The 26,568-nt window shown below is 29.8% G+C and overlaps 2 protein-coding genes across 2 annotated transcripts in view; one reads left to right on the top strand and one right to left on the bottom strand.

Moving 5' to 3' along the window:
• The window catches only part of LOC118188011 (uncharacterized), a 145,614-nt gene that overhangs the window by 27,297 nt on the left and 91,749 nt on the right, over window positions 1–26,568 (top strand). The window contains exon 4 of the mRNA XM_035358340.2: window positions 919–1,113. Within this exon, the coding sequence (XP_035214231.1) occupies window positions 919–1,113 (195 nt within the window). The remainder of the gene's footprint in view (window positions 1–918; window positions 1,114–26,568) is intronic.
• LOC118188012 (uncharacterized) overlaps window positions 14,646–26,568 on the bottom strand; it is a 35,786-nt gene continuing 23,863 nt past the window's right edge. Inside the window, exon 2 of the mRNA XM_035358343.2 lies at window positions 14,646–21,372. Within this exon, the coding sequence (XP_035214234.2) occupies window positions 20,671–21,372 (702 nt within the window). The 3' untranslated portion in view covers window positions 14,646–20,670. The remainder of the gene's footprint in view (window positions 21,373–26,568) is intronic.

The following is a 26,568-nucleotide window of genomic DNA, read 5'->3' as shown; positions in this document are numbered from 1 at the left end:
AGACTGTTAAATCCCAGCTGAGTCAATGAAATGTACAGATTGCTTGTAAAAATTCTGTCAGAACTAAGGATTTTAATGTTGTTTTGAGTATATAAGTTTAATTTTTAGCTCTTAACAGGCCTTGATGGCCTTAATTAATGCTTTTAACAGACCTTGGTGGCAATATTTATTACCCAGTTGGCGACTGACTTTTCTTGACAGTTTAGTGACATTTTGAAAGTTTTCAGAAAACTCATTTTTTTAAAAAAAAAAGTATTTTTCCAAAAGCCCTTGCAATCCCATATCAATACAACTTTGAGAGCCAGGAAAAGTGAGTTGTTAATCAGCTTTGACAGTTTGCTATTCAAAAAAAACCTAGCTAAATTGCATTTTATATTCTAATCTGAGTGATTTGGGGAAGTTATTATATTTCTTGTGCTATAACAAAGAACTGCTTATTATCTGTCTTTTTCTTAAGCAGTTTACAATCAATTTGACTGTATGTCACTATTATTTACAATAAATTTTTAATTTCTTTGTGCTCATTGGGTGAGGTTATTTAAAGAAACATCCGCAAACAGGTAGTTCACATCATTATTTAATAATATTTTCAGATTTAGTTTTCCTATCATATTAATACAATCTCAAATATTACTTATCACATATTTTTGTTCATTGATCTTGTTTTTGTGTATTAAATTATATACCAATATTAGGGGAATTTTTAAGCTTAATAGTTGATGTTTAGTATTATCTATAACTATGGTTATTGATTAAAAGACTTGCTATTATTTTTTGCTTGGCTATTATTTTTTTTTAATTATAGACATGTTTTTATTTTTAATTAACTTTCAAATGTTTTGTCAGGCTTTGATGCTATATTTTTTCAATATTTATAATTATATTACTTTTACATTAACTTGTAAACATAAATTTCAGATGACTTCAGGATTTTCTGTGGAGATTTGGGAAATGATGTCACTGATGAAGTTTTAATTAGAGCATTCAGCAAATATCAGTCTTTTGTGAAAGCTAAAGTAATACGTGATAAGAGAACAAATAAAACTAAAGGTTATGGTTTTGTTAGTTTCAAAGATCCACAGGATTTTATCAAAGCAATGCGTGAAATGAATGGTAAGTTATTTTTTAGTACATTCTGAATCTCTATTTGTGTATGTGACTTACTTACTTGCATATGAGTAGCTGTAAATATCAGGATTAAATCTAAAAAAATTCAGCCTCTAAATATAGTTTTACCCTATTCACATTAATATTTAATTTCCAGCATTATAATTTTCCATCCTTTCTCATTTTCTTACATGAACCCAGTGCTATATTCACCCAAATTTTGCACAGCTTTGTTAGTTTTAGAAACTTTTTGTTTCTATGCTATGCCGTCAGAATAATCATGGATATTAACAAATAGAAAACTAACTTTAATTGAAAGATAAATCCAATTTTCATTGCTATTGAAATGGTACAATGTTAGCAGTGGTATATCATGAGAGCTGATTAAAAGGTAATGATACAAGACACTATGGATATATTAGATTTAAATGACGTTCTTAACATGAAGTGTATAATAACAAGACACACATTGTTTTACAACTTTTCGACAATTTACGATCTATTCTAGGTTATTCTTTGAACATTTCTTCAGAATTACTTTTATAACTTTAATGTATATCCTTATCTTGCCATTATATTATTCTTTGGTCTTTTTGGACAGTTACTATAATTATGTTAATTATTCTTCAAACTTATAGATTTTGGAGGCAACCGTTTTCTAAAATAATCTCAATCTAATCATAAGAAATTTTTGGAAGGCATAATTTTGCAAATCCCATATAGTTTTGAAAAAATATCTGAGCCTTTATACTACCACATAAATTCATCAGGATAAGACTCTAAAGGACATATTTCACAAAAGCATTTTGACATCACTGTTGGAAATTTCAACAAGAAGACATGGGGCTGTTTTACAATGCATGTATCTCAGTATCTCTTTTTGAGCTAAAATCCTCTGGCATTGTTTTTCCTATGCATATAGAGACTGTTTTCAGTTTCAGCAATTTTGATGAGTCCTGCAATATTTTGCTTTTAGGAAATTCAAGTGGATGTTTTGAGCTTTTAATTGTACAGCATTATGTAAGCTCACTGTAAAGTCATTTCATCATTGTTTTTCACAAAGCCTAGTACATAACACAATCTCCTTTTCTTAGAAAAACGGAACGAAGTTTTGTTGAATCAATGGATGATTGAAAATATTTAACATATTGATAAACAAAGTATAAATTAAAAAAAGCAGATGGAAAATCACTGTAATGAGAAACTGAACACGAAAAGCTAACACGTAAAAAGAAGCACATGGAAAAAAATTAGGTTTACCTTATTAGAGGGTCTTATGTAATACTAGCTGTTATTCCCATATTAGAGATCCTTAAGTTACCACTTAAAGTGATGATCCAAAAAATATCTTATTCTGTTATAGTTGTTAAATTCTATCTTTATGAGAACTGTCATTATTTTTATATTTCTTCTTTGTGTAGTTTAAGTCATTTTTTTATTTTGTTACATTTAAATTTGTCTATTACAGAAAAACATCACAGTCATTGGCATAATGATAAACAAAGTAATTTATCCAATGCCCAAAAGGGCATGATCATTGGCTTTCATGCCAAGGGTGGAAATGTTTAAAAAACAGCTAATTCTGTAAACTATTCACATGCCACTGTAGTAAAAGTATATCTTGCGTGGCAAAGAGGTACTGTCCAAAATCAGTGATGTGACAAATGGGGTGCACCACAAACCATAGATAGCAGAGGTGAATGGCGGCTGCGGAGGTGTATTTGAGTGAATAGACATGCAATTATTGAGTAACTGACCATCCGGATGAACCAAGGGGCTACTAACAGTGTGTCCTCAACAATAGTTGAGTGATTATTGCTGCATATGGACCTTTGCAGCAGACACCTGGTTAATGCACCTAGACTGCTGTTCATTGGCAATGAAGGCTGAAATTTGTATGCCAGTGCCCTAACTGGTCATCCACTGAGTGGTGACAGATGGCTTTTTCTGATGAACCACATTTTCCAGTATAAACCATCAAGAGAGTAATTTTTTTTTCCCTTCTTAGATTAATAACATACTTCTGGTAATTTATCAATTTGTTGTCCTAATTTTCCAGAAGCCTTTGTGAAACTTTTGTTTTTTTCTCCTAGAACTAAATTATTGTATGCCATAAACATGCTACACCAACTCAAAGTTTTCACTGGCATTTGCATTCTTTTTGGCCCACTTTAAGGCAAATAAGCATTTGCGGTTTTATTATAAGACTTGTCCATTCTGGTATTTTTCTAGGACCCATTTTGTAGCACTTTTTTTTAAGGTAGGCCATTTTGTTACTCCTTTATGCAAAGCACATTTATTCTTTGGCATATTAATTATTGTAATTTCTTTTTTCTTATTCTCACATATGGAGCTTTCACCAACACTAAACATCCTTACTGCAACACGATTTCCATTTTCTTTCACAAATTGAATGATTTTGCATTTGAAACTAGTACTGTGTTTGTTTCATTGGTAGGAGCCATACTTGTGACTAAAAGGTACGCTAAATCAAATATATTTCAACTAAAGCAAACGTAGTTCCTTCAGTGTTCTCTTCAAAATCAGAGCTTCAAATAACTACAGAAAGAGAAAACATCTGACTCCTAATTCTGTGAATTCATTTGGGTCGGAAGTGTATTCTTACCCCAAATTAAGCCCCTCTTTTCTCAAAATGTTAAAATAACATTCTTGTTCACACCTGCATTAAATACAACCCACTGTCTGTGCAGAATTATTTACTTCCCCAAGCATTTTCCTCCACTCACGTACTGTGTCCCTTATTGCTTGTCAGTTCAATATACCATTGTTTGAAAGCCTGGAAAAAATTTTAAAATGCATGACTTCAAAAGATAAAAGCATCACACATGTATCTTTCAGTTTCTTCAGAAAGAAAAGGGTATGTGTTATATGGAAAATATACCTAAAAATTAAAACGTAGCTTAAAATTATAGGTGCATGTTATATGCCGTAATGTATCTTATTTAATTTCTGGCTATTATTAATTTAAATTCTGGGAAATCAAATGAGTGTAAAACTATGCAGATAAATATTCATAAATTCTGCTGAATGTTTGAACAAATAAATTTTCAATCTTAAGAAAAAGAAGCAACACTGCAGTGAGCTCATGTGATGCAGTATTCTTATAGCACATGTGTTGTTTGGTTTTTGGTAATGTTAAGAGTATTGCCTAGTGTGAAACATGGTTGCTTACCAAAGGAGCATACTTGATGTAAGTGAAACGTAAATTTTAATCAGTGCTTTCTTGAGCAGATGAGCAAGATATATCATTCTATGACATGTGAGGAAAAACATATGATGAATAATAGATGATTAACTTGACTAGAGTAAACTACTACGCTATGTCAGTAGAGTATACTTTGTTTAGGTTGTCAGGTACTTGACCACAACAGATACTTCATATAAATGCTGACCAGGACACTCTGCTAGATTGCTACTCCCATTCCAGTTTTCAACAGCTATATTACATATTAGGATTATGTGCGTTACCTCTCTGCACCACATGGAAAAGAATCACAGCTATTGGCTATGTCGATAACCCGGATGATACACACCCTGAATAGGCACATCAGGAGGACACACAATCTTCGCACATTTCTTGGTGTCTACCACAGGATTATATACTTATGCTCTTCAGGACTGCACAAATGCAAGGAGGAATAGAAATTTGCCAACACATCCCTCACAGAGCTGAAAAGTGAATTGTAAAAAAAAAAATTCATTGGACTTAATGGATTCATACATTTTTTATGTTTGGTTCTGCCAAGATTCCTCATTAAAATATTGGTGGGCATTTTAGCTGTAGACATATTTTTAATGTCAGTTTCCTTTATGCCATATATCTCTCTTATGTAATGAAAACAAATATCAGTGTGTTTTGTTCTACAGTGATGAACTGGCAAATGCAGTTATGATTACAAATAAAATCCATCGGATAATTTTTGACCAGCCATTTTCAGCCATTTAGCCCTATGAGGCTAAACTGGAAAATTGAAGATGCTTGAAATTACTTCAAAAACCAATCATTTCAAGAATGCCACAATAAAATTACATCTAGATTAGGGTAAATTCATATTTTATGGAATCATAATTTGACTATGCTTTAATTAATTAATTAGTTTTTGCTATAATGTAGTAAGAATCTGCTGATTTGGAGAAATTTATTTTATAATTTATAGCTTATTATTCATGTTTCACATTTATTCAAATATTTTTTTAATTTTTAACTTTACATTTGTGAAGTTAATTATCCAGGCAGAAATAATTCTGTGGGAACATCTTGTGTTATAAAATCGTGTGTGTTAAAAACCCACTACAAAATTACTGAATATTAATTTAATATAGTACTCATGAAAATTTTATTTCTAACATAATCACATGATTGGAAGTTGCATGAGTACACTTCATTAGCTTATATAACTGAGATCAATATCTACTCATATACAAATAATAATAATAATAATAATAATAATAAGCTTCCTTGTATCAAAACACACAACTGCATTTTGATAGAATAACGAAATCTGCTTTTAACAGAACAGCTCAGTCTTTTATTTAAATAATTTGATCATGATTATGTAAATGCTTTCTGATGCATAACATAAGCAACTATATTGAAAATTAAGGCTCGTTAGTAAAGTTTAACACTAGCAATGCATTGAACAAAATCTATCAATAAAATAAGACATGAAGATAAAACATCTAAAGATAACAAATAAAAATATATAAAATGAAACACATTAAAGGCTACAAAGATTGATAACAAATAAAAGGTTTTTGCACAATAATTAAGAAATTCACAAACTTTTTACTAAGAAAAGCTGTTAATGCATCTACTTTTAAATCTCCTCCATCTCATTTGATTGGTTGTTGAGGAGCATATACATTGCACTCGTCCCATGCAAACTGCTGGCTGCTTCAAAATTTCACCCTCTAATGTATGTATCATAAATTAAAGCATTTAATGATTAATGTTACTTTCACCAGATACATCTATTTCAGTATTTTTTAACTGCTATGTGTAAAAGCATGATAATAATTAGTTTAAATCTAAGGATGCATTATTTTGCAAATTATATGCACTATGGATTTATTTAACAGATGAAAACAAATAAATATTTTGAAAAAAAGAAAGAAAGAAAGAAAAAGTAGCGTTTTAGCAATTAAAATATATTTGTGCACACTGAAACCAGATTACTAACACAAATGAAATATATCTACAAATATTTTTAAGGTATTCATCAGGACAATTAATTAATTAATATATAAAAATTATATGAAATGTTGAGCTAAATTTTTCATTGTCGTGGACTTTTTCAAAAACGCATAAATGTAAAATTTTGCTTTTTTTTTAAAAAAATGTACATTTTTAAGCATTTTAAAGTAAAATATGAGTCATACTCTTCTATCTCTTTTTTTTTTTTTTTTTTTTTTTTTACTTAAGCTATTCTGGCATTTTTTCCATTTGCAATGCAATTGTGAAAATAGTTTTGGAAAGTGCTTCACGAAAGACACCACCCAGAGCTCTTTGATTTTCAGCAAACTTAATTTGTAAAACTATGGAGGATATTAAGTAATATATCTATGCTTTTGGCCATAATATTTATTACTAAAGAATTAAGTTTGCATATATTTATGATGCTTATATGGAGGTATATACTATTAACATATTCAATTTTTATTTACAGAGAATTAGATTTGCATTTTATTCATATTTAGGAAATTAACATATTCAATTTTTATTTACAGAGAATTAGATTTGCATTTTATTCATATTTAGGAAATATTATTTTTCAATATCTAAAATGTATAGATTAAATATTTTGCTAATAATATTTATAAAAATTAAATTTTAAGTATTAATTATTTTTAACAAAATTTTAAACAATAGTTTAGCACACGTTTTTTAGTATTGATTAAATTTAATATTTTAAAAGTATATAAAATTTATATTTTACTAGATGTCTTTACTTTAGATTAATACATTTCAATAAAATAAAATAGTAAAAAATTACAAAATGAATTTTATGCAGACTTGAAATTCTTAAAAAGGCAGTTATAGTCTCTTTTTATTCTAATGGTAATGCTGATAAACTTTGAAAAAAGGTTAGAATGCACATGTCTAAAAATTGTCATATCATGGCATTTTATCAATGTCAAAATGTTGCCAAGATGTGATGTCAAATATTCTACATCTTCTCTGCATTATAAAGGCGGCTGTTATTTACTTTGGTAACATTTGAAGATTCGCATAGTTTAATGTTAGGTTCTGATGGTGTTAATATAGACTTACATTCTTGCATACCATACTTAGCCAAGAGTTCTTTTATGCACTGAATTTGGTTAATTGATACATTTCCATTTTGTTCATTCTTAAAGCCTAAACACTATCATTTTACCCAAATCCCTTATTTCAAAAGTTTTACGCAGAGTTTTCTTAATGTATATCATAGAACATTCACTTTTTGTTAGAATTATTAAATCATTACATATATAGCAATTATGATACAATTATCCATTCTTTTCTGAATACAAATGCAGTTATCCAATATTGGCTTTTCAAATTTGAGCTTCCAAAAACGTTTCATCGTAATTTTAGATTCCACATTTGTTTGGCTTTCTTAAGTCTGTGGATTAACTTTCTGGGTTGCAAACTTTGTCTTCAGAAGTTACAAAGCCTTCTGGTTGAGATATGCAAATCTCTTCATCAGTTTTTCCATTCAGATAAGCTGTTTGAACATCCATTTGATGTATCTTCCGATCTTATTCAGCAGGTAAAGTGAGTAGTGTTCATACAGAGTTGTAGCAAACTATGGGTGAAAAAGTTTTTATATAGTCTATTCCATATTTATGTAAACATCCATCAGCAGTGAGTCTGGTCTTGTATGGATCATATGTGCTGTCTGCCTTTTGCTTTATTTGGAGTACCCCATTTGCAGCCAGTGACTTTTCCATTATCTGGCAAATCAGTTGATTCCCATCTTTTGTTTCTCATTAAGGAATTGTATTCTTCTTACATAGCTGCTCTCCATCCCCCCCCCAAAATCTGGAGTGTATAAAGCTTCTACAGTTCCTGAATCTGCAAAATCTTCAGAGTGTACCAAATTAGCATGTTTTTGCTGACAGACCTTTCTTGGTCTGCTCAATTTTCCTGTTTTCAGAAACATATGTTTTCCTGGTCCTCTTTCTGAAACTTTGATCTTGAATTACGTTTTCTTCAGTATGTGCTTTCCTTTCATCTGGCATTTCGGAATTCTTGTTAGCTACTGAATTTCCTTCATTGGAAACAAATTCAATGAATTCCAGTTTGGCAGCTGTTGAAGCTTTCAATCTTGGTTCAGTTTCTGGCAGTTCCAAAAATCTAACATCACAAGTTCCAGGTTTCTATAGAAATATGCTTTTGTTTCCTTGGAATATCCAGTCAGAATGTATTCTGTACATTGTGGAAGAAATTTGTTTTTCTTTTTTGAATTGGTTGATGCAAAAGCTTTTTCCTATAACCCTGAAATGTGATTCCATAGGCTCTCCTTTAGGCCATATTTCTTCATGCATTTTTTATCTGCTTTTAGCAGGAAGCGGTTATAGATGTAAGCTGCTAAGGATACCATTTCTGCTCACAAGCCTTGGGGTAATTTTGACTTGAACAACAGATATTTCAACTGGGATGCGATTTGTGTATTCTGCAATTCCTTTTGTTGTGGTCTACAGTCAACTGAGAATTGGCATTTTTAATGCTTTCCTTTTCTCAGAATTGATTAAATTCATGGCTTTTAAATTCTTTGGCATTATGACTGTGGAATATTTTCAGTGCTTCCTTGTTAGGTTTTCAGCCTGAAATTTGTAGTTTTTAAATGCGTCAAGGTCTTCAGATATTTTCTGTATGATGCATACAGTAATTTTCCACGTTTTGTCACTGATTAATGTTATGAAATATTTCACACCACCAAAGATGTAACAATCAATCTGTGCAAGTTCAAGAATATCACAGTTTGCTGCATATGCTTTTCTCTAGAATGCTAACTTTGTTTGCATTTTATTCAAATTCAACAAAAGAAGGTTTTTTTTTTTTTACATTTTGGAATATTTAGACTATGCACCAACATTTTAGGATGCTTTACTTTTAAATTGGATAGATTTAAGTGGCCACACCTTTCTTGCCACAGGATCAATTTACTGTTAGGTGTAATTGCATTATTTTTTTGCAAAATTTAAAACATCGGTTATGTTCTGTTGATATACAACATATAGGCTATTTTTCTTTGTTGCTTGTTGTTACATGATTATTTTTATCATCAATCCAGGCATGGTTATTTTTAAAATAGACAGTACATTTATGTTGTGTTACTAAATTAACTGAATCTGAGTTCATTTTTAGGTTGGGAACATATAATATGCCATTGAATATTATGTGTTATGAAATTGATTGACACTTGCATAAATTTCAACTTTTCCTTTCCTTCTGGCTTCCACAAATTCATTATTTGCTAACTAAATTTCGCTTTCTATTTCAGTTGTTGATGTGAATTTATTTGTGTCACTGCACATGTGTGTGGTTGCTCCTGAATCAAGTTACCAGTTACGTGTTCTTATTCTTGCATTCTATTCCTTAATGTATATCAGAGAAAATTGACTCTTCATTAGCATTTAATAATTCTAGGAAGAATTTCTTCTAGTTCTTTCATTAGAATTTAATAAGTGTAGCGAAAGAATGACTTGAAAATTTAGTAGATGCTTGAGTAGGATTCTTGCATTTATTTTTTCTACATCCTGATGCTTTGGGCCTTTTCGCATGCAGTTATAGCACCTAATGTCTTTTGCATTCTTAGATTTCTTTTTCTCATTCCTGTGGTATTTAGTTAGTTTCTCACTGCTGTGGTACTTATAACTAACGCACTTCGCTATTTTTGTGTACTTTTAATTGTCAATTTTTAGATTTTTCTAACAGCTTAACTTTTAGCATGTTGAAGTAAGGCAATCTTTTGCAATTCTGATTTTTTTTTTAAATTTTTTTATTAAGCTACATAGTAGCAAAATAGTTAGGATTCTGAAATTTTAGATCCTATTTCTGCGAGTTTGTCTACTTCTGCATTTTTTTCATCCATGTTCATCTTTTTTTTAGATAAGTTGCTCTATAAACATTGCTAGGCATAATAGGCCTTTAGGCTGATGAATTTCATTCATTTTATCCATGCATCATGCAACATCTGACATTTTTTAATGTGCACTACCTCAAATGATTTCACTCTCAGAGCAATAATTGCTTTTTGATATTGACTCATTTGTCAGGTTTGTCTAAGTTAGTTTCAGTTTTGTTCTGGAGTTTGAAAATAATGTAACTGCAATGACCCCCCCTCCTTTTTTTTTTTTTTTTAGTTATTATCAGTGAGGAGTAACTAAACAAGTCATAAAGATTTGTCAGCTAGTCTTAAAATTATGTATTTGAATGTGTCAGCTTTTAACTTCCTTAAGATATTTGTTATTGTTATTGTGTTAAGAATCATTTAACTAATTGTTTCATTGAATTACATCAAGCAGCTTTTGTAGTATGCCTAAGAGAAAGCAAAGTAATTAAAAGTAAATAAAGCAAGATTATTAATATTTGCATAAGAATATAAAGTATTGAGCCTTTAGAGTTTAAAATTGAAAATTTATTTATTATTCTAAAGCAGCGTTATGAAACCACATATGCACCATTTTGTTAAATGGCCTTCTGGTATTTAAACCTTGCTTGGCTTTTCCCAGAATATCTGAATTTCATCACTCCTCGCAGTGACTGGTCGCCTACTACAAGGATCATTTTGAATACTGAAATTTCCAGAACAAAAGTGACTGAACCATCATTTGGCTGTTGCTTTTAATGGTATATCTTGCTCCTAAACAGCATAAATTTCTTCATGGGCCTGAACAGCATTTGTACCTGTTTTAAAATAAAAATGTGATATGTAACACAGTTTTGCAGTCTCACACTTATCTTCATGGTGCAGTGCCTTACTCTGAGTATAAGAATTCCAGCACCTTTTTGCACACTAGCTTCGAGTTTCAATTCTTAAATGACTTGTTGTACTGACTTGATGACTCATGTACCCTGAGACTTAAAGCCCCAATGTTATGTTATAATCAAAAGGCTCAATACTTTTTAGACCATCCAATATATCAGTTCATGTAATAAGACTTAAAGTTCATGTGGGAATATTTATCGTGAAGGGATATTTTTTTTTTTTTTTTTACACTCAGTTTCATGTTGCGTTATTCCATTCAAGAAATAAAACTGATATCATGCTTTTATCTTTTTATGTTTCTTATCTTTTTGGCTGAAACTTCGGACCGTTTTCACATAAATGCATTGTTAGAACATGCATTTAACGCAGTGTCAGTTCCTTTTGCCTAGAATGTGGTTTTGTTTGACGCCAGCAATACAACGTCAGCTCAGATTTAATTTGATGTTGTATGGTAATATTTTCAAGATTTACCTATTAATCAGTTTTTGCAGCTATTTCTTAAAGTAAGAACTTTCCCAATTCACGATGAAAATATTTTTCGTTAATACTCTTTGAAAGTAGATGACAGGGGAAATTTATAATGGCTTTGAATTTTACAAAAAATGTATGTTCTAAAAGAATAAAGATTTTTATGTAAATAAACAGAACTATAAAAGGGTTTTTTCAGACTTGTTAGGCTGAATGTCATGCTTGTTGGAGAAATATTCTATTATATATATTAAAAAAAAAAAAAAAAAAAAAAAAAAAAAAAACAGGTGTATCTGAGGGTATTTTTTATATTAGCAGTCCTCAAAATTTTATTTTTATGCAGGGCCTATAATACTGTCCAGCTCAGCATATCTTTACATGTGTTGTCCTATTGCACAAATATAGAAGTTTTTTTTTTTTTTTTTTTTTTTTTTTTTTATCCCCTACAGAATAACTATCTGCTTCTTTCTAACCCAAATACAGAAATCTTAATTATTGGACAAAAGAACGTAGTATTATATCAAAAAGGAAAGAATGTGCATTCTGAAACCATAGCAGTTTTGTTTCCAATACAATAGTGACAAAAGTAAATACAAAGAAACCTTAACTTATAGCAGAATTTTTTCCAACTTGATAACATTAATATGCAGAATTGTTCTCAAGATTTTCTCATCTTTTTAAGTGCAGAAACTAGATGTCAGCAAAGTGTGCACGTACACACGCTTTCTTTACTTTTTTTTTTTTTTTTCAATTAAACTACAGGATGTACAGCTCTTTCATTTCTTTTCCTACAGCTTTCGAATTTAGTTTTAAAATGATTAAAGAAAATACAATTGTTAAATATCTAAGAATTACAACTCAACACTGTAGAAGCCTCAGAAACATGGAGTCCATAACATATGTTTGTGAAACTTCACAAATAATGCTCATGCGTGTAGGATCCATATATATTCTGAGACCTAAAACCCTGAAATTCTTATAAATTCTTATGTACCGCATACACTGTATATATGAAAACATATGCTGATACTATATATGGAAACCGCATGTATCTTGACTATGGAATTCTTGTATATTAGCTGTAATATCTTTCTTTCTTTTTTGTAATGCACTTAAAGACAGTTTTTTTTCCTCTTATTTGGTGGTTTAAGCAAAAAAAATCGGGTTTTTTTCTCAAACCTGATGGCATAATTTAAAAAGAATTCAAATCAACCTGCCCATTTAAACAATACCTTCATAAAAGATTGCCTAAATGCTTCTTCAGAATGAAGACTTTCATTCTCAGAGAGCATGAATCCCATATCTATAAATACATAAAAATATAAATTTAAATTACTTATACTCTATACAGTCAGATCTTGGTGTAGCAAACTGAGCTTATAATGTATCCCCGGATGTAACAAATAAACTCTTTTTCATGCCTTTCAATTGCCTATATGCTTGAAGTTATATTGTGTAGCAAACTTACAAAGGTATAAGAATCAGATGTAACAATCTTTAAGAATATCTTTGATTGACACTTCTTATATTTTTCCCCTCATAAGTTTTGTAAAGTTTACTGAAAAAATTATTAGGCCTTAAAATCATTTATGTTCAGTATGTCAAGATTCATCCATGTGAGATTATAGGAAAACACTGTTACATTACTATTATTTTATGCCCACCTCTGTTTTTATTTCTTTTCTAAACAAAGGCTATACGAGACTGGTGTAATACTTAATTCTTAAAGATAATAAGATATCAAATCTTAAAATCTTAAAAATAGATCTCATAATTAAGCATATTAGAACAGCATATTGTGTGCATGACTACTGAACAAAAGAACTTGAATGGAGCCTTAAGAGCTTAAAGGGATTCTATTTAAATTCTGTGGTTGAGCTATCAGACAGAGCTCTGTTCAAGGCATGTGTTTGTGCATGTGATTTATGTGCAAGTGTTTCTGTATATATATATATATATATATATATATAAATGTATACAGGGCAAAGTCTGTAATCCGGACATCCATAATCTGGAATGATCTGTAATCTGGACCTCAAAGCTACAAACTTTATGCACATGCATAAACGCATAATGCATTTACGCATGTGCATATGCATTTATGCATGTGCATAATGCATTTACGCATGCGCATAATGCATTTACGCATGCGCATAATGCATTTACGCATGCGTATAACAGATGGTATAAGCTAGGCTAAAATTATCTAAGGCATTTCAGTTAATGTTGCAGATTGTGCTGTTTCTTAATCTTCTAACTGGATCCGGACTTCTTCTTCTTCTTTTTTTTTTTTTTTTTTTTCAGACTGTTAGAACAATTTTATAAAAATTGAGCTTGAACTTTCGATTATGTCAAAAAGAGTTTTCAGTTCTGGAGCTGCCAAAGGATCTACAAACCGAAAGCATGTTTTGATGTCCATTAAACAAAAAGTGGAATTCCTGCAAAAAATAGATAAAGGCCTATCCATCTCAAAATTATGCGAAAAGTATGGCATTGGAAAGTCCATTATATATGACACAAGAAAGAAACTTTTTGGAATTTCTTGTGAAAAGTGGAATTCCTGCAAAAAATAGATTAAGGCCTATCCATCTCAAAATTATGTGAAAAGTATGGCATTGGAAAGTCCATTATATATGACACAAGAAAGAAACTTTTTGAATTTTTTGTGGAAGCATCCTAAACAACTTACATTGAAAGAAATGTGTAATAATGTAAACAAATAAATATTAAGCTCTTTTTTTTTTTTTTTTTTTTTGTAAATTTTGATACCTTTTAGATCATAATTGTTCTTTATTTCATAAATTACGATTTCATATTTTTAATTTTATAATTTCTGCTTGCCGTCTTACCAGATTTAAATTGATGATCTATAATCCGGAAAAAACCCTAATCCGGAATCGCCGAACTCTCGACGAGTCCAGATTACAGACTTTGTACTGTATATATATATATATATATAATGTAATGTAAATTTTGTATATACTTAATGATTCTTTACAGTGTATATGGAATGATAAAGTTGTGTAGATTCATAAGTTGACATTCACAGACAAACATGACCAAAACAACACATTAATTTATTCTTAGGCATTCTTTATTCATATCATCAATCACACATCATTTTGGATACAGTAAGCACCCCACAATTTTTCATAGCATATTACGTTTTTTAGACAATGGATGACATAGAGAGCAAAGCAATGCAACAGCACATCTTAGCTTAGCGGGAGAAAGGCAGGAAAGTTAGTGTGCATTTTAAGAAAGAGGTATTTATAAAGTTGATTTCTTTGTTTGAATTTTGGATGGTGATTGGATGAGAATTATCCTGTATGTTACTCTTACATAATGGTGCAATAGATTAATTGTCAGATGATGCAGACAGGAAGAGGGCATAGCCAACTAAAAATGAGGATTACAGCTTGATTAAAATTGGTAGTTTTCCATCATATTGTTGTGAAATGCCCAGCTAGGGCTGCCAGATTTGGAGCACAATCACCCATTTGGCAACAAAATTGGCAATATGCCATAGACGGAGCGAGAACATTCTAAAACACATTCTTAGTGGCTTTTCAAAAAATATTTTTGTAGGTAGGTTGAAACTATATATACCGTGCCTGGATGTGGAGTATCTTGAATTCAGTGGTGTAGTAGTAGTGTCTTGAGTTCAGAAATTAGCTCGATGAGAGTGAGTGACCGACTCTGGAACTGTAATTTAGTGCTTTGCTGTTATAACATGAAGTTGCTGATTGTTTCAATGGGTTTATCATAGTTTTTCAGCGACAGTGTCTTTGGAATAGTCCTGTGTAATACTGACAAATAAATTGTGTTTTGATTCTTCATGTAGTGTTATCATCAATTATTCCAAATCCACGAACCTGCATAACGCAACAATATTTTATAGCTCACATAGCCTGCCCTTCAGAAAGAAAAGGGCTTAGCAACAGAAAAGCAATTTTAGAAAAAGAATTAGATAGAGCCTTAACAAATGAAGATAAATTTTGTGCATTATATAAGATTTTTTTTCTTTTTCAATAAGGAAGAAAATTCTTTTCTTCAAGGACATAGCACTTACGTTTCACCATACGGTGACATTTTATTGATGAATGTTCTCATATCTTACATACAAAATGAAGCAGAAAAATCTAATTTGAAAATAATAAAAAAATATTACACAATATAAGCTAAATTTACAATCCAGTTTTTAAATGTTTGTAACTGAAAATGTAAGTTTTTAAAATTCTTAAAATGTTCTCTCCAAATATTATAAAAATTGTTCTAAATTTGGAGTCTATTTTTTTCAAGAAATAATCATAAAAATTCACGGTTGCTAGTCATAAAAATCACTGCTTGAATATCATAATGTAATTTTTACAGTTCTTGTCTTGAAAGTCTTTTGTAAAAATTGCTATAGTCATTATAAAAGAAAAATATTTCTTTTACATGTTCATAAAATTCTATTAAAAATGGTTATTTACTCATTATAAATGAATCCACATTACTTATTGTAAAGTAACATAAAATGAACTTTTGACATTAATTAATGTAGAAAAGGAACATAATACAGTTGCATGATAAAAAAAAAAAACTTTGATGGAAATTGGGCAGGTCACAAGCAAATCAGTGTTATTACTTTTGATGGCTATGAGATGCTTAAATACAATAGCAAGTGAAAACATCCATTCCTTATACAAGGTAACTGGGTTTTAGCATTGTGTGTGTATATATATATATATCATCACAAAATTTTTCATTTAAAAACAAAATTATTGTTGTAAGTATTTCTGCATAATATACTGGTGAAAATTAATCAGTATAGACAAAAAGTAAGAGATTCAATACCATCAAATTTTAAAATACCCTGTAAATATGCAAAATAAGAATTAAAGAAATGTGAAATACTAAAACCTCAAAAATTACAAAAACCAGAAAAATACAAAAGAAAAGGAACGCAATCAAATCCGAGAAAAAGTTTTCAAGAGGAGGATTCACATTTCTTTAATTCTTATTTTGAATATTTATAAGGGTATTTTGAAATTTGATAGTATTGACTTTTACTTGACTCTTGAAATCGTAATTTTTGACTCTTTGTGAAATTAGTTCTAAATTTCTTACTTTTTATGCTAAAAGCTAGCCAATTTCTTATGAGAAATTATTAATTATGATTTATGGCCATAAAATTCCTCAGTGTTATAAAATAAAAATAAATATCCAAAGATTCAAATTCAAATGAAGACTGATAACTTTTATACTCTGGTTAGCCTTAAAAATTTAAGGAATAAAATATTATAGTACCTACAGTAATAAAAAATAGGCTTAGAATCTTCATAATCATATTTTTTCAGGAAAGGCTTATCAAAACTCTCAAAAACATAATTCAGAATTTTTTAACAGCAATCCAAATTTCTAATTATTACTGCAGTAGTAACCTTCCCTAAATAAAATATTTTAAAAATTTTAAAGTTCTATTCTTACTTTATGAAATTAAATCATTAAAATTCAAACTTCAAATACCAAAAAATTTTAGCCTGATATCTTCATAAAACAGTGTAAATTTTTTTAATTCAATTTAATAATAAAAACATCATTACTATTCAGTTTAAAAGTGCAAGAATTCAAAATAAATTACTTATTTCATATTAATGAAGATGTTTAGATTTACATTATTAACAAAATAATAAAATTAAGTGTACTCACAAAATTTATAAATTCAAAACCTTTTGAAAAATATTGATTTATTAAGCTTTCATTCCATCAACAATAATTGTTATGTTTTCTCAAAACAGCAAAATCAAAATAACTTTAAACAAAAATTCTTCATGTGAACTTTAATGTGGGTAGACTATTTCTCAGTTCTGTATGAATGAAGTAACTGTAATGTCACATTCTTATATTGAAAGAAAGTAATTATCCAGCTATATTATAAATAAGCATAAATCAAAAAATGGAATTATGAAATGGGTGAATATCTTTTTGAGTAGGCGATTGAAAGCACTTTTGTGTAGATGCGGAGATTTGATGACCTTGATATATATGTTAATGTTTGATCCCTTAAAAAATTTTAAATCAGTGACTATTTAGAGAACAGTTTTTTATTTCCATTTCTAAATATTAAGGATGTGCCTGAAAAAAAAAATTGAAACTGAATTAGCTATGAACTGAAATAGTAATTCCACATTTCATTTTACTGGATGTTACAAATTTTGAACTTGCAGATAAACAAGCACATTTATTTGAATTTTGTAGATAAACTGCACTAAAGATTGACGTTCCTGAGACAGGTGAAAATCATCCTTCTGACTCTATGAATATTTTAATTTAAGATAAGAATGAAAATTTCAAAAGAATTCTAAATTTTGCACTTATTAGTCATATGTTGCATTTAAAATTTAGATCAAAATTTTATGATTTTTCCCAAAATTATATTGCTCTTGTTTTGCTAACTCTAATGCTTTTATTAAAAAGGCTTTTCTATCACTAAGCCTTTTTGTCTTTGAAGGAGAGGGAATATATGAGATAAAAGTCAGTAACTCAAAATTATAACTTAAATTAACAGTAGCTCCACAATTTCTAATTCTAATTTGTGAATCTCCCTTTTTCTGTTCTAAATTAATTGTTTATAATAATTTTTTGGGCCTGCATCTTTCCATTTTATGCTTGCTTATATAATCCTCCTGCATTGTGGATGACTCTCATCCAAGCACAGCTCAAAATTTAAACAAAGGAATGAAATCTTTAATACTACTGTTACTATTCCTGTAGCCCTTTTGCAACTTCTTAACAAAGTATTCTTTTTGTTGAATAAATTATTCATGCCACAGGCAACTGTTATACTTGATTAGAGATTAGAGAGTCATCTAATGATATGTATTCTGCAGGAATTAAATATATAAATGCTTTCAAATCTTTCCATTCGGATAGGCTGTTATACAGTACAAAGTCTGTAATCCGGACTCGTCGGGACTTCGGCAATTCTGGATTAGGGTTTTTTCCGGATTATAGATCATCAATTTAAATCTGGTAAGATGGCATGCAGAAATTATACAATTAAAATATTAAACATTAATTGATGAAATAAAGAGCAATTATGATCTAAAGGATATCAAATTTTACAGAAAAAAAAAAAAAAAAGAGCTTAATATTTATTTGTTTACTTTATTATTATAGATCATTCCGGATAATGGACGTCCGGATTACGGACTTTGTACTGTGTTTCCTGTACCTAGTTTACATAACTGATTTTTATTGCAATTTTCTTATTATCTAAATAAAGTGAATCATACAAAAATCCAATTTTTTTAAAAAATGTGACTAAAATTAAACTGCCAGAATCATCTCAGTGTGAGGCACATCATTCTAGTGCAAATAGTTAAGAATGGTACAAAATTTTTATTAGATAATAGTAGTGGTCTATTGCTGAAAGATTTTAAATTGTGATAATTTTATTTAGCCATTTTTTAGTTATCCAATGAGTGGAAAATGTGTAAGAAAACTATAATATATGTCTGATTAAACTGCTTTATGAGACCATTTTTGAGACATCCATTAATAATATAAAGTTTATTCATTAATAATATATGGTTTTGCAATATTTTTAGTATTTTATTACTTAATATGCATTAATATTAAGAATGGAATAAGTGCTAACATTAATTTTCAGTAATCATATCTGCTGTTTGAAAAAAAAAAATTCACTGATATTACTTTTCTTGTTGTAGCATAGTTGAAATAATAGGCAGTACGAATGGAGTTTCTGCAAATTTATTTTACTCTGTAAGCAGGTTTTACATACATGTATTAATTATTTATAATACTAATTTCATTTTTTAAGAATTGGATAGGCATTTGCTAACATTATACTGCAGGAAAATTTGTTATTTTATTGGAATAGAATATATCATGTAGTTGTAAAAGAGACTGTTACAGTTTCACTTTTAATTTGCTGTTAAACTCATTTGCTTTCAGTTTCATGAAACTTTCAAAATTTAACCTCCTAAATGGCATGACTGTATCCAGTCAAAAGATTTTTTATCACTTAATGTATATTAGCTTATAATTTAAAATATTTTGCTTTTTCACTATCTTTAATAATGTAAGTATCATCTTAATGAGTGTAAGTTTATGAAAAGAGAAACTAAAATAAGTAATTCTTCAAATTTAGTTAATAAATGCTGTGTCACTCAGAGGGTTAATGCAGACAAATTAATGCTATTTACATCAATCACCTTTTGACTTGACTATGTTGAGCATTCTTTAAATTTATGGTTTTGAAAAGTTGTGCTATGTTTCCTTTTTAATTCTTTAAACAGAATTAATTATTTAAGTATTTTGCAGAATTTTATGGGATTTAATAAATTGTCCAAATTACAGAATTATATTCCATATGTTCTCATATTTGAAGTTAAAAACTAAATAAAATAGAAAAGGGCTAGATAAGCTTAAGTTGATCATTACCTGACAATAACTATTGCAAAGTTTTATTTTCAGTGCAGTATTTAAATGCAGTTTAACGTATTTAAGTGCAGTCATGTACTTTCAGTGCAGTTTAACGATATATTTTTGTACAGAGAAGTTGAAGGGATCAGAATAAAATCTATTGAAATTATCTTTCAGCTTTAAAACCTTGCAAGCATAAAATTTCACTTGATTTTCTTAAATTATGCTGTGAGTATGAAATGTAGATATTTTTATTGTTAATGCTTAAAGCATTTATGCTGTTATTTCTGTCAGTATTTTGGAATGATATTTTTCAATTATTATGTTATATACTAAAATTATTTGTGTTACATGCATAAACTATGTATACCAGTTTTATTTTAATATTATTTTGGATTGCATTATTTTCGCATTTATAAAATTACTGATTTTTTTAGATATTTTAAATTTCAGAAATGTCTTATGACCAGAGTTCATGTACATTTATTTTTAAATGCCTGCATTAAAGCAATGTATTTCTTACCCTTATTAGACTTAAAATATTCAATTCAAACTATTTCAACAGTACTGAAATATACATAATATTACATAAGGCTTGAAATATGAAATATGCATCCAAATATAAAGTTTTACTATTATTTCCGTTTGCATTTTCATTTACTTTTTAAAATAAATGTTCTCCATAGTAATTATTTGACATTTGGTACAATAATCGTAATATGAAGTTTGCTGCATATATTTGTTCATTCTCCATTTTTGTTAAATGATTGCTTTTCGCTTTAAAGTTACCATCATGTTTTTTATCTGTTGAAATAGAATGGTATGAAGTTACCACCTTAAAAGGTAGATGTATAAAAGGAAAAATAGGTCCGTTTTTCCTTTCTGTGTAGGATAATACAGGATGATTGCGAACAACTTGAGGCTTGACAATAGGAAGCCTGTCATAACTTGTGTCTATCTGATCAAGTAACATAATTTTTTTGTTACCATGAGGTGCTTGTGCGATTGGAAGTGTGGGATCGGGATTACGAGATAAGACAGAGATATCTATTTCTTTAATTCTTGATGCTCCTGCTTTGCTCAATCCTGACAAATCAATAGGCAGCATACTTGCTTGATTTCTAGATTTCTCATTTCGTAGAAACAGCTCCTGATTGGCATTTATTTGATGAAAGGGATGTTCATATTTTGCATCTCTGTGTCCTATAACTTTCCATTTTTGATCCAAAATGTGATTTGAATGATCTTGAAGAAATCTTCTTGGCAGAGAATTCACTGGAGAAGTAAAATGAATATGAATGAGCATAATTTGCATGACAAAGGCTGAGCTACATCTTTTAATGATATCCTTCATCTTAACCGAGATCTAGAAGAAAAATATAATAAAAGTGTGATTAAAAACCTTTGTGTACCATTAAATCAAAACAACTTTGTGTGAAAATGTGATTTTTCGGAATATGAGAATTTCATAAAAGTAAGTTCTGCAAGATCATACAAACATAATTTTATAAGTATGTAAGATGCAGGATTTCATTAGCTGAATAATAATCATGTAAAACAATCGTGTGAGGAATTTGCGAGCTAATAGGCTTTTAAAAAATTAAGAGCTAAATATGAGAAAATTAAGAGCTAAATGTGAATGACAAAAATTACTTAATATACCTATTCGGTACTATTCCATTTTGAGGACCGTAAAAAAATTGAAGCGGAAATATATGCGCAAAAGTGCCAAATCTAGCAAACGCGCCCATTTAACAGCGTGCCAAATCAACATATGCGCTGATTTCAGATTGCGTAAGTTTATATAGTTCTAGATTTCTTAAGACGCCATTGAAATACTAGTTTAATTTTTTAATCCTTTTTTGATATCCTATGGATTTAACAATTTGGAAACTGCCCATGACGAAAAGTCTGCAATAGAATTTTGGGTAAACTGCTTGATGCGTTTTTAAGAATTGCACATACTCGGTATCCATGTACACATCGCCCTATTTTCACTTAAAAAAAAAAAAAAAAATCCCAGAATTGCACGAAAATGGTACTGCGCTCACCCTTAACTTTATCTATGTAGACATTAAAATGTAAAAGAAAATTGACAAAAATCCAATTGTCTTTACCCTTGTAAAAAGCGGCAAACAAATTAGTGGGCAATTCTGCACTTTACCCAGAATTTTTTCAAAGAAAAAGCATCATTCATTTTAGAAAATTATGTTTGAACAACCAACTAGATGAAATTATGCTTTAGCGATAACTCGGTAGTGAAATAGCAATGCAGGCATCCATTCAGTTATGTTTAGCAATTTTTATATAAATTATAATAATGATCTGAAATAGTTATTTACTCTTATGCTTCCATTCAGTCATGTTTAGCTTTTTTTATATAAATTATAATAATAAAAAAGTATTATATGAAATTAACCTTTCATCTAAATTAAAACAATAATCTTAAATAGTTACTATTAAACTTCCTTTCTTGCGTTAGGGTTGCCGCAGTTATTTTTGGCAGCACTGGCATTAACAATAGTTTGGCGATTTTTGACGGCCCTCAAAACCGAATAGTACCAAATATTCTAATGCTTAAAATGCTTTTCTTACCAGTTCATTTCAGATTTCTTTCTTAAAAGTGTACTTTAAAGAACCAATTATCACTATTCAGATTGCGTGTACTAACAATTGACAATCCATAATAGCTGTTTTTATGAGAACCTTTCAAGAGCTCAAACTGCAAAACATTTGTAGTTTATCCTTGTTTTGGTTCGCAGCAACTGCATGGAGTTTTTGGCTTGTATTATACTCCATGAAAACCAGCTTGAAGTTTTTATAATATTAGATGAACATGAGCTAGTTTCTTTTGAAAAAACTGTTCCTGATGAAAAAAACTTTTATCTTTGCAAAAATGTGCTTTGCCACTAATAATAACCAGTCGTGCTAATACCTTTTTCTTTTCTTGCTGCTGTTATTGTTTTCACACATAACATTGGTTCCTAACTTTTATCTTTCACTTTAACAAGACTATAATCATTGAGTATCCGTAACCTCTATTCAGGTACCATGACTCCCTAATGCAGGGGTTCTTAACCTTATTCCCCTTCTGGGCACTTCTGACAAACACGAAATGCCGGTGGGCACAGTAAAAAAAAAAAAGTATAACGATTCTTAATATTTCTTTATTTTATTGCAATCATAAGCATCATACACAATACCCTACATTAAAAGGGTAACGAAAAATTCAAAATAGTTTCTAATAAAGTATTCAAAATAGTACTAACCTAGTATATAGCGGACAATTGCGGGCGCACAAAAATAGCTTCGCGGGCACGGGGTTAAGAACCGCTGCCCTAATGTGTACGATGCTGTGATCTGAAGAATGAGTGAAGCACATTTGACGTTGAATTTGAAAATGTTAGAGAGAATTTTTAAGGGATTAGCCTGCTGACTTAAGTAAATTGAATAACTATACTATTAAAATCTGTGCGCATATGTCTGTTTGTTTGTGGCATTACCTCCTCCGGAACGCCATTTAGTTGAATTTTAAGAGAAGTACCCCCGGATTCCAAAAATTCTGTGGAAGCCATTTCGACCGTTCTCACCTTCTTACATCTTTAATTAGCAGCGATATTAATTAAAAATTCTGAAAACTCTAATTTTCGCACTCATTTTTCCGAGTGGCAGAAGTTTTATGCGCTGGAGATAAAAATCTGCTGTATTTCGAAAAGTGTTGCTACTGCTCGCTTTCAAATCGTAGAGTTTGTTAATAAAAAATCAGTATGTGTTACAAAATATGAAATAAAACAGTATTGCCAGACTTAAAATATATTATTATTATATAAGGTCATGTTCTGACGTTGAAGAAAGCATGCGATTTCATGTGACGTCATTGTATATTGAAAAATTTTCGTTAATGTCAGCATTTTAAATAAATAGCTGATGTTGGTAGCTTTTTTCTTTCAGATTAAGGTAATTGACACGATATGTTATTGCCACGTTAATTCTTTTATTGATATGGAGAAAAAGCTGTTATATGACATTAAACTTAAGTCATGACGTCATAGGTATGTGTATTAACCTCAAGTGTCCAAAGTTTTTGTTTAATGGTTTGAAAAAAGTACGAAAATTTAGCAGCAAAAAAATTATTTACGAAAAGATAGTTGCTTGGAAAGAATGAACTGATTTTATTCATATTGAAATGTTTTTGTGCAGTCTCTTTTCAAGTGTACACTGAACTCATAAATTTTGATTGGTCGCAGCTAGCAACTTTGTATACAGTAAATTAAATTAATAGTTCATTTTATTTTTAGTTTTTCAGTACATAAAACTTATAAATATTGCTTTGGCCGTAGCATGCTCATCTAGTGGGCTTGCCCACCAGTATATCATGGGAAAAAATAATAATAAATGAGGTTTAGGAACTAATAGCTTTTGAAATAATCGTATTTCTTCGAGTCAAAGGTGTACCTTCTTCTCCAGTATCATGCTAAAAAGGAGATGCATCTTAGCCTTGCAGATTTTTTTTAGCTTACTAAATTATTCCGATATTATCATTATTGTTATGTTTCTGGAGTGCTAAGTTAAGTGGATACTCTATTGTAGTTAATAAATCGATCTCTATTTTTAAATTGAATTATTTGTTAAATGTACTTGAACTTTCATTTTAAAAAATTATTGTTCTTTTGATGATACTGAAATTAATGTAAGTGTTTTAGAGTGAATAAAATGCGATAAATTGAAACTGCTACAAGTTTCATCTTAGAACAACCATTTAAATCACTCTTCTTTAGTGTTTTGTCAAAACATATTGGCAGTTAAATTTCAAGATTTTAAAACATCATTTGCATTTCAGTATAAAATTTCAGAAAATATCAGTTGCATTTCAGTGTATTTCTTACTCCGTTCTCAGTTAAGATCTAACCTGTGAACTTGCAAATGCCTTATTATTTTGGAATTGTAATCAAATACGCAACAAAAAGAATATTAAGTCTTGTAAAGAAAAATAATTATACCTTTGACATTCATTTTATCACGAAAGAAAAAGTAGAAATCATTAGATAAGTCGTGTATTTCTTAAAAAATTTGCGTTGGCTATTGCTTTAAAATTTCGCATCCCAGAATTTACAGTAGCAGTCACTTCCCCAACCCTTACAAAAGTATTTTTTATCACGTCGTTATAAAGATTAAGGTTTCCATTTAAATCAGTAGTGTTTTAATATGATACATATGCTACAATATATCATATGAGCATTTATTTTGTTCAGTGTAATTAATGTATGTTTTCTTATAATGCATTTGTAAATTTACAAAAGGTATTCCTGTAGATATTAATCTTATTTAAAAAAAGTATTCCAAGAATTATAATAAAAAATAGAAAGCATGGAACAAGCATTTTAGACACAAATGCTTAAAATTGGGACATTATTACATTTCATATGGAACATGCAAGAAAAGTGTCATGCTCTTTCTGAGTAGTTTTATAAAGAAACCTTTCACAACACTTTTTTGCACTTTAAAATATATATATATGAAATGTAATTTCTCATACATTATTTGTTTTGTGCAGCCGGGGCAACAGGAATGAGACAAATTTTGGAATATAAAGTGGTAGGTTTATTTTAGCATCCATCTCGTAAGCGTTCTCCTCGTACCTTGCAGAAGCCCTACTTATACATATGCGTACGTCACGAGGCTCCTCCAATCAGCGATATTAATTGAAATCACGAGGTGACGCTATCTTCTCATCAGGAGTGTTCTTAAGTACTTTATGTAATATGACAGATTTATGAGTTTGGCGATTTGGCGGGCGCCAACAGGTTAATATATTTTATACTAAAGAAAGGATTTCGCCAAAATTTAGGAACAGGGATGCAATTTAGGTAGAGAATCGCCAACACATTATTAAGCAATATTAATAGAATTTAATTTAATCAATTGCTTTAAAAATATCATTACAGATTATTCCCCCCATCTGAAAAGGCTTCCAGTCGCGGCCGTCGACCCAAGACAGTCCAGATAGTGAGAGCAGAAAATTTAGTTATTAGGAAATTAAGTGAGTAGGAAAACTGATTGGATTTACCTCAAGGGACACAAAATGTTTACATAAAATATGACATAAAATATTTGAATATAATTAATACAGTATATAAAATATAATAAATGATTAATGAAATTATAATATAGTAACTAAGTGCAGAACAAATAAAGCACTAATAACATATTGCTGGTTAGCTACGCGGCAATAGGAAATAGTAATATAACTGAATTTGTAAGTTTATATCTTAGGGCATGCCATTCACAGTTTGTGTATGAGTCCATACAATCATTAGAGTTGTCATTCAGTCTCATCTTCAGTCTTTTACTGGTCTTTGGAGATCTCCGGATCATTTAATTAGCGCTAGAATTATGGATCAGCATTGGCACTGAAAACATTTGAGTTTTTATGTCACGATACTAGAGCTCTTGTTGAAAATACACATTTTGCTAGGTTTTTAACATATTTTGTCACTCTATTTTTCCTCTTATTAATGATAACAAAACAAAATTTAACTTCCAACATCCATACCAGTTTTTT

This window comes from Stegodyphus dumicola, chromosome 4 (assembly GCF_044657685.1).
Source record: "Stegodyphus dumicola isolate Sdum_Otavi_A_Nest chromosome 4, ASM4465768v1".
NCBI classification, from domain to species: domain Eukaryota; kingdom Metazoa; phylum Arthropoda; class Arachnida; order Araneae; family Eresidae; genus Stegodyphus; species Stegodyphus dumicola.
Note: the sequence above shows the minus strand (reverse complement) of the source record. Positions and strands in the feature narration are given on the sequence as shown.